This window comes from Ovis aries, chromosome 4 (assembly GCF_016772045.2).
Source record: "Ovis aries strain OAR_USU_Benz2616 breed Rambouillet chromosome 4, ARS-UI_Ramb_v3.0, whole genome shotgun sequence".
NCBI classification, from domain to species: domain Eukaryota; kingdom Metazoa; phylum Chordata; class Mammalia; order Artiodactyla; family Bovidae; genus Ovis; species Ovis aries.
Genome location: NC_056057.1, coordinates 108,189,560 through 108,202,500, shown reverse-complemented (window position 1 = coordinate 108,202,500; position 12,941 = coordinate 108,189,560). Strand labels below are relative to the sequence as shown.

Sequence of the window (12,941 nt, the reverse complement as noted above, 5' to 3'; positions counted from 1 at the left end):
GGCAGATTCTTTACCAGTTGAGCCACAAGGGAAGCCCAAGAATATTGAAGTGGGTGGCCTATCCCTTCTCCAGGGGATCTTCCCGACCCAGGGATCAAACCCAAGTCTCCCACAGTGAAGGCGGATTCTTTACCAGTTGAGCCACAAGGGAAGCCCAAGAATATTGAAGTGGGTGGCCTATCCCTTCTCCAGGGGATCTTCCTGACCCAGGAATCGAACCAGGGTCTCCTGCATTGCAGGTGGATTGGATTCTTTACCAGCTGAGCTATGCACCTCCTGACCATCAACTATAACAGTGAAATTATTCTGATGGAGGCAAACTCAGTTTCTGTCTTAGTTTTAATTTAAAAAACGTATCTATCTGTCTTTTCCCATGTAGGGACAGATTGGTCAATGTGGTCTTCACTTTTTTTATATGGTCTTCACTTTTAATACCCATTTTAAAAAATCACCCAAATCAATTTTCTTGAACCAGAATGGCAGCAAATTTATTTACTGTTTAGCTCTCAATGTTGTTAAAATGGATTTAGATTCTTGGCACACAGAAGAGTTATTGCCTTTATTAATTACACATATAAAGTCTTAGTTAACACTTTTTAAATTTGTGACTTTCATAAAATAAATGATTATCGGAGCAAGCCCAAGGTCCTTCTCAAAATATACCTTTGGGGCCCTCAGTTCAATTCAGTCACTCAGTTGTGTCTGACTCTTTGCAACCCCATGGACTGCAGCACGCCAGGCTTCCCTGTCCATCACCAACTCCCAGAGCTTACTCAAACTCATGTTCATTGAGTCGGTGATGCCATCAAACCATCTCATCCTCTGTCATCCCCTTCTCCTCCTGCCCTCAATCTTTCCCAGCATCAGGGTCTTTTCAAATGTGTCAGCTCATCACATCAGGTGGCCAAAGTACTGGAGTTTCAGCTTCAACATCAGTCCTTCCAATGAACACCCAGGATTGATCTCCTTTAGGATGGACTGGTTGGATCTCGTTGAATTCCAAGAGACTCTCAAGACTCTTCTCCAACACCCCAGGTGGGGCCCTAGAGATATCTACATATTCCAGACCACAGAGAAATATCCTCCCAAAGCAAACATTACCTTTTTATCACACTTTCTCTTCTAAGAAAGAAGTATCACTACACATAAGAATACAAAGGTTAGTAGCCTTATAGCTAGAGGTAGCCCATTCAAGATTCGGGCAGGCTTCTCCAGCCTAATTCTTGGGGACCTGCATAAATTGGTGGCCTCCCACTGGCTCTTAGGCCAGCAGGCTTGTGTACAGGAGAGCCAGAGGGCTGCAGGAACCGGGACTGCTTTAAAGCTCGTACAACATCTCACGTGCTCAGAGGCCCAGCACAGAGGTTGCTGGTGAGGCTGAACAGCTTTGCATGTATTAACTGGACATTTAGATTTTGTTCTTTTTGTTTTTGCTTTGAAGTGCCCATTTATTCTCATGCATTTTTCTGTTGGGTAATGCTGGTCAGCTATTAATATTTATGTAGCTGATAGCTTCTCCCACTCCAGGTTGCCTTCTTCAGTTCAGTTCAGTTCAGTTCAGTCGCTCAGTCGTGTTCGACTCTTTGTGACCCCATGAATCGCAGCACGCCAGGCCTCCCTGTCCATCACCATCTCCCAGAGTTCACTCAGACTCACGTCCATTGAGTCCGTGATGCCATCCAGCCATCTCATCCTCAGTCATCCCCTTCTCCTCCTGCCCCCAGTCCCTCCCAGCATCAGAGTCTTTTCCAATGAGTCAACTCTTCGCATGAGGTGACCAGAGTACTGGAGTTTCAGCTTTAGCATCATTCCTTCCAAAGAAATACCAGGGCTGATCTCCTTCAGAATGGACTGGTTGGATCTCCTTGCAGTCCAAGGGACTTTCAAGAGTCTTCTCCAACACCACACTTCAAAAGCATCAGTTCTTCGGTGCTCAGCCTTCTTCACAGTCCAACTCTCACATCCATACATGACCACAGGAAAAACCATAGCCTTTACTAGATGGACCTTAGTCAGCAAAGTAATGTCTCTGCATTTGAATACACTATCTAGGTTGGTCATAACTTTTCCTCCAAGGAATAAGCGTCTTTTAATTTCATGGCTGCATTCACCATCTGCAGTGATTTTGGAGCCCCAAAAAATAAAGTGTGACACTGTTTCCCCTGTTTCCCCATCTATTTCCCATGAAGTGATGGGACCAGATGCCATGATCTTCGTTTTCTGAATGTTGAGCTTTAAGCCAACTTTTTCACGCTCCTCTTTCACTTTCATCAAGAGGCTTTTTAGCTCCTCTTCACTTTCTGCCATAAGGGTGGTGTCATCTGCATATCTGAGGCTATTGATATTTCTCCCGGCAATCTTGATTCCAGCTTGTGCTTCTTCCAGTCCAGCGTTTCTCATGATGTACTCTGCATATAAGTTAAATAAGTAGGGTAACAATATACAGCCTTGACACACTCCTTTTCCTATTTGGAACCAGTCTGTTGTTCCATGTCCAGTTCTAACTGTTGCTTCCTGACCTGCATACAGATTTCTCAAGAGGCAGGTCAGGTGGTCTGTATTCCCATCTCTTTCAGAGTTTTCCACAGTTTATTGTGATCCACACAGTCAAAGGCTTTGGCATAGTCAATAAAGCAGAAATAGATGTTTTTCTGGAACTCTCTTGCTTTTTCATGATCCAGTGGATGTTGGTAATTTGATCTCTGGTTCCTCTGCCTTTTCTAAAACCAGCTGGAACATCAGGGAGTTTATGGTTCACGTATTGCTGAAGCCTGGCTTGGAGAATTTTGAGCATTACTTTACTAGCATGTGAGATGAGTGTCATTGTGCGGTAGTTTGAGCATTCTTTGGCATTGCCTTTCTTTGGGATTGGAAAGAAAACTGACCTTTTCTACTCCTGTGGCCACTGCCGAGTTTTCCAAATTTGCTGGCATATTGAGTGCAGCTCTTTCACAGCATCATCTTGCAGGATTTGAAATAGCTCAACTGGAATTCCATCACCTCCACTAGCTTTGTTCATAGTGATGCTTTCTAAGGCCCATTTGACTTCACATTCCAAGATGTCTGGCTCTAGATTAGTGATCACACCATCGTGATTATCTGGGTCGTGAAGATCTTTTTTGTACAGTTCTTCTGTGTATTCTTGCCACCTCTTCTTAATATCTTCTGCTTCTGTTAGGTCCATACCATTTCTGTCCTTTATCGAGCCCATCTTTGCATGGAATGTTCCCTTGGTATCTCTAATTTTCTTGAAGAGATCTCTAGTCTTTCCCATTCTGTTGTTTTCCCCTATTTCTTTGCATTGATCGCTGAGGAAGGCTTTCTTATGTCTTCTTGCTATTCTTTGGAACTCTGCATTCAGATGCTTATATCTTTCCTTTTCTCCTTTGCTTTTCGCTCCTCCTCTTTTCACAGCTATTTGTAAGGCCTCCCCAGACAGCCATTTTGCTTTTTTGCATTTCTTTTCCATGGGGATGGACTTGATCCCTGTCTCCTGTACAATGTCAGGAACCTCATTCCATAGTTCATCAGGCACTCTATCTATCAGATCTAGGCCCTTAAATCTATTTCTCACTGCCACTGTATAATCATAAGGGATTTGATTGAGGTCCTACCTGAATGCCCTTCTTAGGGTGTCTTTCTTTCCCCAGACTTTAAGCTCCTGATTTTGTACTGGGGTAGAGCTGATTAACAACGCTGTGTTAGCTTCAGGTGAACACTGAGGGGACTCAGCCACACACAGACATGTACCCACTCTCCCCGAAACCCCACCTCCTATCCAGGCCGGCACAGAAAATTGGACAGAGTCTCATGTGTTACACAATAGGTTTAGAGTATTTTTTGATTTGTTTTTTTTCAGTCGCCAAGTTGTGCCCAACTCTTTGCGACCCTGTGGACTGAAGCACGTCAGGCTTTCCTGTCCTTTACTATCTCTTAGAGTTTGCTCAAACTCATCCACTGAGTCGGTGACGCTATCTAACCATCTCATCCTGTGCCGCCCCCTTCTCCTCATGCTCTCAATCCTTCCCAGTGTCAAGGTGTTTTCCAGTGAATCAATCGTGTAGCCAAAGTATTGGAGCTTCAGCCTTTGCATCAGCGCTTCCAGTGAATATTCTGGGTTGATTTCCTTTAAGACGGGCTTCCCCTGTGGCTCAGGTGGCAAAGAATCCGCCTGCAATGCAGGAGACCTGGAATCGAGCCCTAGGTTGGGAAGATCCCCTGGAGAAGGGAAAGGCTACCCACTCCAGTATTCTAGCCTGGAGAGTTCCATGGACTAAATTGTCCATGGGGTCTCAAAGAGTCAGACACAACTGAGCGACTTTCACTTTCACTTTCTTTCTTTTCCTTTAGGATTGACTCGTTTGATCACCTTGCAGTCCAAGCGATTCTCAAGAGTCTTCTCCAGTGCCACAGTTCCAAAGCATCAGTTCTTAAGTGCTCAGCCTTCTTTATGGTCCAACTCTCACATCCGTACATGACTACTGGAAAAACCACAGCCGTGACTACATGGACCTTTGTCAAAAATGTGATGTCTTTGTTTTTTAATACACTGTTCATAGTTTCTCTTCTTTCTTTTATTTTCATGGCAGCAGTCCCCATCCTCAGTGGTTGAAGCCCAGGTAAGTAAATTCTGTCACTGCTTGCACTTTTTCCCCTTCTATTTGCCATGAAGTGATGGGACCAGATACCATGATCTTAGTGTTTTGAATGTTGAGTTTTAAGCCAACTTTTTCACTCTTTTCTTCCACCTTCATCAAGTAGTTCTTTAGCTCTTCTTCACTTTCTGCCATAAGGGTGGTGCCATCTGCATATCTGAGGTTGTGAATATTTCTCCCAGCAATCTTGATTCCAGCTTGTGCTTCATCCAGCCTGGCATTTTGCGTGATGTACTCTGCATATAAGTTAAGTAAGCAGGGTGACAATATACAGCTTTGTCGTACTCCTTTCTCAATTGTGAACTGGTCAGCTGTTCCATGTCCGATTCTAACTGTTGCTTCTTGATCCACATACAGGTGTCTCAGGAGACAGGTCAGGTGGTCTGGTATTCCCATCTCTTTTCCACAGTTTGTTGTGATCCACACAAACTACTATACATACAATAAATAAGCAACAAGGATTTACTATATAACACAGGGAACTATATTCAATATCTTATAATAACCTATAATGCAAAATAATCTGAAATTATATGTAATATATGTATATTATATATATAACTGAATCACTTTGTTACACACCTGAACAATATTAGAAATCAACTGTACTTCAATTAAAAGACAGTTGATTGCTTCATCCATATAAAAGGACTTTTGCATTTATCTGTGGCCATCTCATTCCTAGCTGACCAAAAGACACACCTACCGGGGAGGATGTTCGCTCATCTGAGATGCAGGCACTTACAGATCCCACAGAGAACTCCTGGTTTTCCTCAGACTTGCAGATGGACACGAGACCTTTTCACTTTGAAAACCAATCAACTGCGATAATCCACAGTCTGGGCTGGTGCTAAAATGAAAATGTTTTGCCAAGCCTCCTGGCTTCTCAAAGTGATAAGATTTCTCCTCTCTTCAGCAGCCTGGGAAACTGGAAGAGGAGAGTGTTAAGTTAGGCTGAGCAGTCAGTAGAGCATGCGTCTCAACAAGTCCTTGCTCACATCCAGACTTCAAAATGCGCCAAACCCATGTTTCATTTCTCTAGCCCTCCCCCCCTCATCAGCCAGGGCCTTCCATGAAAAAGGCTCTATTCACAGAATAAATATACTTTCTCACCTGCCTTCAAGTAATTTAAAATTTTTTGTAATGGCAGTTGGTGAAAGAGAGGGAAGGGAAGAGGAAAATGGCATTCTATAGGAAAAGAGACCAAAAAAAAAAAAAAAAAATCACAGGCTGTGTTCACATTTCCCAAGGAAACCAGAGTCCTTACTGAGGGAAGTGGAAGATAAAGCTGAAAGACCATGATAGACAGGATCCCAGAGAATGCCAGACTCTTCAGTAACTGGCTGTGTCTTCTCCTCCGGCCTCAAGGCCCAGGCTTTGCCTTCTTACTCATTCTCCAGCAAATCCAAACTGTTTACAGCTTTCAGGACATATCACCATGATACGTACCTCTGTACATTTACAAATACTACTCCTTCCCCCTGAAATAGTTTTGCCTTCTTTATAGAGCAGAAAAACTGTTCATGTTTCAAAATCAGATCATCGTCACCTTCTCCAGGAAGCCTTTCCCAAATACATTCCTCTGAGATATTATTTATTCATGCCCCCGGTTGTATTTGTATTTGAATGACCCCAGGTTGTCAGTTACTTAAAGTCAGTTTAACTAATTTCACTTTTAATGGAATTTAACTTAATAAGCTGATGATAATTAGTGTCTCCTAAGGGCTTGGTCTGTGATCATAACTGCACAGTAATGGAAGAATGATGGTGGTGCTGGCTGAGATACTCCTTTAACTTGCCTTCAAGGCAGTGTTCCTCCAGGGTCTTAGATTCCTAAATGATGGACCAAGATCACGTCCTTTCTAGCTCTATAGTCCTACAGTCTTGAGTATCCATTTCAAGAGCCTTCCAGGAGCCATCTCTGAGCGCTCATTTCTCTTTGTGTCCGAGTTCATCCCAGCTCTGTGCTGTGCTATGCTAAGTCATCACTCTTTGTGACCCCACGGACTGAAGCCCACCAGGCTTCTCTGTCCATGAGATTCTCCAGGCAAGAATACTGGAGTGGGTTGCCATGCTCTCCTCCAGGGGATCTTCCTGACCCCGGGGATCGAACCTGCATCTCTTATGTCTTCTACACTGGTAGATGGGTTCTTTACCACTAGCGTCACCTGGGAAGCCCCTTCTTCCTAGCTCTACCCAGAAAGAAGGCATTCCTGTTACACACCTGCCCATGTCCCTAAGACGATGGAGCAGACTTGCCAAGAGTTGAGTCTTCAACCAGAATAAAAATATCATTAAGTCTGGGTGGTTGTGTGTTTTCAGAGGGAAGGCTTCCATTTTTCAGCTACACAAGATGATCCTCACTTCTGTCAAATTAACATCTTTATCTACCACTAAGCTTAGGATAAGATAAATAATAATACTGAAATAACCACCACTTATTGAGACCCCATTATAGACCAAGGAAAGTGCAGGCACAGACTCTGTCTCAGACTGGAGTTGGGCATAATGAGCCATGACGCCTGTCACGGGAATGGAGAAGAAGAGAGCCGCTGATAAGAACTAAGTCAGTGTTAAAAGGTAGTCATAGCTGAGCACCACATGTAACTCTATGTGTGTGAATGAGGGGGTGGCTTTTGTAGACTAGTGGCTTTCCCGGTGACTCAATGGTAAAGAATCCGCCTACAGTGCGGGAGTCTCGAGTTCAATCCCTGGGTTGGGAAGATCCTCTGGAGGAGGGCATGACAACCCACTCTAGTATTCTCATTCTTGCCTGGGAAATCCCATGGACAGAGGAGCCTGGCGGGCTACAGTCTACAGGGTCGCAAAGAGTCTGACACGACTGAAGGGACTGAGCAGACACATACACACACACACACACACACACACAAGCATTACATGTAATTGTATGTGTGTAAGTGAGAGGATGGCTTTTGCAGATTAGACATCTCATTCTGCCCCTTCCTCCTTTTCCAGCTCCAGGAGGCCTTTGGGAGCCGTTCACCCAGCTCTTCACTGAGTACCAGACTCTCTCTGACATCCCCAGGGACAACCCTGGCAAGATGAACCTGTGGGTGAGGAAGTTCTCTGAAAAGGTGCAGAAGAGTCTGGCTCTGTTCTTTGAGGCCTGGGGCTGGCCTGTCTGGAAGTGGCTTCCAGCCTGGCCTGTCTGCCTGAGTGGGAAGAAAACTCCACGATATCATCTACACCTTATGGAAAGGAGTGAAGAGCCGTAGAAATGTTCTCTGTCAAACAGACCACTGGGTGCAACAAACCTAATCCTCATTAATCCACTCACAATTCAGCTGTATTTTTTTCTTAATCTTCTTCAGAATATCCTAATTCTTTTGCTAGACAGAGATTAAGTTAGACAGTGGTTTTCAAACTTAGTAGTACATATAACTCATATAACTCAACAATGTGTTCTCTAGTTTTATTTTTTAATACTAAGAGGTTATTTTTCTTGATCTGTTGAGTGTTTCACATTTGGTTTATTGGGTGACCAAAGCTGCTCAGTCCCAAAGACTTAACCCTAGGAATGTCTTTCTCTGGATCCCTTTAGAGCACCTTTCTCTTTATCCTAAAATCCTTTCATGTATTTCACAAACATCTTTGGTCTGCATGGTTTGAACACAGTGTAGCTGGTTAGCAGATACTTGTTAAAATGAATAATAACAGCTACATGGAGAACTCACTATGTGCTAGCCAGTAAGGACTTTAACCGCACCAGGTCATTTCCTGATTGCAGGGACCTATGAATTAGGTACTATCACAGGTCCTGTTCCAAGTAGGAGAATGTGCTCCCAGAAATTAAAGCTCTAATGTTATAATAGGCTAAATTTCATGACGATATATTCCATATGCATGGGGAAGAAGGTACTGGTTTATACTTCACAGCCTTCTTTAGAATTATTCCTGGAGCATAGAGGGCCACACCTGTCCACGTCACCCCCACGGATGGTAGCTGCCACACAGCCTACCAGACACCCCATTTGGCTCCTTTAGGAAACAATCAAACAATTTCCTGACAATTGGAAGTCTGTTATCTGAGAAAATCGGATGTTAGTGTCTGAAAGATAGACCAAGGCAAGCCAAAAGAACAAAGGAAATACTGGCTTGTTTCACGCATGCTGATGAAAGCTTTGCGCGGCATGCATGGCTGCGTTTTGGTCAGAATCTTCTGTGCTGGAAGATGAATACTGTTGCACAGCCATGATGAATGGAGTACTGCTTCCTCATTGGCATACCAGGAAACTTAGATTTTGGAGTACTGCTAAACTGTGTGCACACATAATCCTCATTGGCAGACAAGGAAACAGATTTTGAAGTGAAAAACTGACGGCAGAGCAAGAATTTAAAACAGATCAACGGATTAACTGAAAAAGCACGTGGTCATAGCGACTCTTCCTCTAATTACAGAAGCCAAGTATAAACTCAAAGAGGAAATATACAATACATACATGCGCCTTTCTATAGTGGACTTGCTTACTTTTTTCATCTGTGCTATGAAGCTTCCTCTTGGGAGCTGCCTCTGCCTTCTCTGTGATTGGAAGGGGTTGTCCATCAAGGGACCACGGCATTCCCATCAAAAGAGTTTGCGCAACCAGAGTATGCCATCTCCTGGACCTGCTGACTGGATCATGGTTGTTCATATGACTCGAGTAGAACCTGGCAGTGTCCTTTTTTGATAAGTAATAAAGTTACTGGAAGAACAACTTTTTTTTCCTGAGATCACAGCTCCGATGAGCCATTTAAGCCAGGAGCTGCCTTGCAATATCATCTTTGCATAAAGAGGGCTGAAGAACAATGAAACCTTTCGAACAATGAAAAACAATGATGATCAAGACAAACATCTATATCCCGAAGGACACTGTTCAAGAATCTAGACCTAGTATCGCTGTCAGCTCCATGTCAATGCCCAGGCTTTTTTGTTTCTTGAATCATTAATTCCTCGTGTTTCTACCAGTTTGAGCTGAGTTCCTATTACCTGTCATCAGAAACATCCACTAAAAATACCCCCTTCCTTAAGTCCTCTCCAGCTTGCTGTTAGAGCAGTGTGACTCCTATCTTTTCCCACAGGACTTGCCTGAAACAGACGCTCCTGATTTCACATCTCTTTCCTCTACTCACAGTGGGTGAGCTGCACTACAATCTGAGTCCAGACAGTGGTAACACAAGCCAGTTTTCCACTGATGGTGAAGATAACCAACGGTCACCAAGGCCTTCGCCTCTAGAATTGCATGATTTTGAAACCATACACTCCATTTTTTTTCTTCTACACCACCTGGTTTGTGGATTCTTAGCTCCCTGACCAGGGATCAAACCCAGGCTCGTGGCAGTGAAAGCGTGGAGTCCTGACCATTGGACCACCAAGGAATTCTTGTTTTGAAAAGTACCTTTGGACACAATACCTTTGAAAAGCACCTTTGGACCTTTGCCAACAAAGGTCCATATTGTCAAAGCTATGGTTTTTCCAGTAGTCATGCATGGATGTGAGAGTTGGACCATAAAGAAAGCTGACCACCAAAGAACTGATCTCTCTCAACTGTGGTTCTGGAGAAGACTCTTGAGAGTCCTTCGGACTGCAAGATCCAACCAGTCAATCCTAAAGGAAATCAATCCTGAATATTTATCGGAAGGACTGATGCTGAAGCTCCAATATTTTGGCCACCTGATGCAAAGAACTGACTCATTGAAAAAGGCCCTGATGCTGGTAGACATTGAAGGCAAGAGGAGAAGGGGACGACAGAGGGTGAGATGGTTGGATGGCATCACCAACTTGATGTACATGAGTTTGAGTAGGCTCTGGGAGTTGGTGCTGGACAGGGAAGCCTGGTATGCTGCAGTCCATGGGGTCGCAAAGAGTTGGACACAATTGTGTGACTGAACTTGGACACAGAGGATAGACAAAGAATTTGCTTTTTTCCAGCTTTGGAAAGACAGGAGTCTAGTAAGAAAGATGGACCAACGGTTCATTGGCTCCTCTTTTGGGTCTCAGTTTCAAGGTCATTTCTTAGAAGAAATGCTATGCCCAGCTGTGTCCTGAGCAGGCACACTGTTCACCTGCAGCCACAACTACCCAAGCTTCATCCAATACTTCTTATCACATTCCCATCTAATGCATGCTTAATGTGACTGTGATCCACACAGTCAAAGGCAATTTGATCTCTGGCTCCTCTGCCTTTTCTAAAACCAGCTTGAACATCAGGAAGTTCACTGTTCACATATTGCTGAAGCCTGGCTTGGAGAATTTTGAGCATTACTTTACTAGAGTGTGAGATGAATGCAATTGTGCAGTAGTTTGAGCATTCTTTGGCATTGCCTTTCTTTGGGATTGGAAAGAAAACTGACCTTTTCCACTCCTGTGGCCACTGCTGAGTTTTCCAAATTTGCTGGCATATTGAGTGCAGCACTTTCACAGCATCATCTTTCAGGATTTGAAATAGCTCAACTGGAATTCCATCTCCTCCACTAGCTTTGTTCGTAGCGATGCTTTCTAAGGCCCACTTGACTTCACATTCCAGGATGTCTGGCTTTAGGTGAGTGATCACTCCATCGTGATTATCTGGGTCATGAAGATCTTTTTTGCACAGTTCTGTGTATTCTTGCCACCTCTTCTTAATATCTTCTGGTTCTGTTGGGTCCATACCATTTCTGTCCTTTATCGGGCCCATCTTTGCATGAAATGTTCCCTTGATATCTCTAATTTTCTTGAAGAGATCTCTAGTCTTTCCCATTCTGTTCATTTCCTCTATTTCTTTGCATTCATTGCTGAAGAAGGCTTTCTTATCTCTCCTTGCTATTCTTTGCAACTCTGCATTCAGATGCTGATATCTTTCCTTTTCTCCTTTGTTTTCCGCCTCTCTTCTTTTCACAGCTATTTGTAAGGCTTCCCCAGACAGCCATTTTGCTTTTTCGCATTTCTTTTCCACGGGGATGGTCTTGATCCCTGTCTCCTGTACAATGTCACGAACCTCATTCCATAGTTCATCAGGCACTCTATCTATCGGATCTAGACCCTTAAATCTATTTCTCACTTCCACTGTATAATCATAAGGGATTTGATTGAGGTCATACCTGAACGGTCTAGCGGTTTTCCCTACTTTCTTCAATTTGAGTCTGAATTTGGCAATAAGGAGTTCATGATCTGAGCCACAGTCAGCTCCTGGTCTTGTTTTTGCCGACTGTATAGAGCTTCTCCATCTTTGGCTGCAAAGAATATAATCAATCTGGTTTTGGTGTTGACCATCTGGTGATGTCCATGTGTAGAGTCTTCTCTTGTGTTGTTGGAAGAGGGTGTTTGCTATGACCAGTGCATTTTCTTGGCAAAACTCTATTAGTCTTTGCCCTGCTTCATTCTGTATTCCAAGGCCAAATTTGCCTGTTACTCCAGGTGTTTCTTGACTGCCTACTTTTGCATTCCAGTCCCCTATAATGAAAAGGACATCTGTTTTGGGTGTTAGTTCTAAAAGGTCTTGTAGGTCTTCATAGAACCATTCAACTTCAGCATCTTCAGCGTTACTGGTTGGGGCATAGACTTGGATAACTGTGATATTGAATGGTTTGCCTTGGAAACAAATAGATCATTCTGTCATTTTTGAGATTGCATCCAAGTACTGCATTTCGGACTCTTTTGTTGACCATGATGGCTACTCCATTTCTTCTGAGGGATTCCTGCCCACAGTAGTAGATATAATGGTCATCTGAGTTAAATTCACCCATTCCAGTCCATTTTAGTTCACTGATTCCTAGAATGTCGACATTCACTCTTGCCATCTCTTGTTTGACCACTTCCAATTTGCCTTGATTCATGGACCTGAAATTCCAGGTTCCTATGCAATATTGCTCTTTACAGCATCGGACCTTGCTTCTATCACCAGTCACATCCACAGCTGGGTATTGTTTTTGCTTTGGCTCCATCCCTTCATTCTTTCTGGAGTTATTTCTCCACTGATCTCCAGTATCGTGTTGGGCACCTACTGACCTGGGGAGTTCCTCTTTCAGTATCCTATCATTTCGCCTTTTCATACTGTTCATGGGGCTCTCAAGGCAAGAATACTGAAGTGGCTTGCCATTCCCTTCTCCAGTGGACCACATTCTGTCAGGCCTCTCCACCATGACCCGCCCATCTTGGGTTGCCCCGCGGGCGTGGCTTAGTTTCATTGAGTTAGACAAGGCTGTGGTCCTAGTGTGATTAGATTGACTAGTTTTCTGTGAGTATGGTTTCAGTGTGTCTGCTCTCTGATGCCCTCTTGCAACACCTACCATCTTACTTGGGTTTCTCTT

The 12,941-nt window shown here is 43.7% G+C and overlaps 2 protein-coding genes across 2 annotated transcripts in view; both read right to left on the bottom strand.

Moving 5' to 3' along the window:
* The window catches only part of LOC101116903 (olfactory receptor-like protein OLF3), a 211,943-nt gene that overhangs the window by 167,768 nt on the left and 31,234 nt on the right, over positions 1-12,941 (bottom strand). The window lies entirely within an intron of this gene.
* LOC132659775 (craniofacial development protein 2-like) lies at positions 11,741-12,545 on the bottom strand (the record flags this gene model as incomplete). Its single annotated transcript, XM_060415179.1, is given in 2 exon segments — positions 11,741-12,230; positions 12,232-12,545. Coding segments are annotated over 2 exon segments (804 nt in total), but the record flags the coding sequence as incomplete, so codon positions are not given.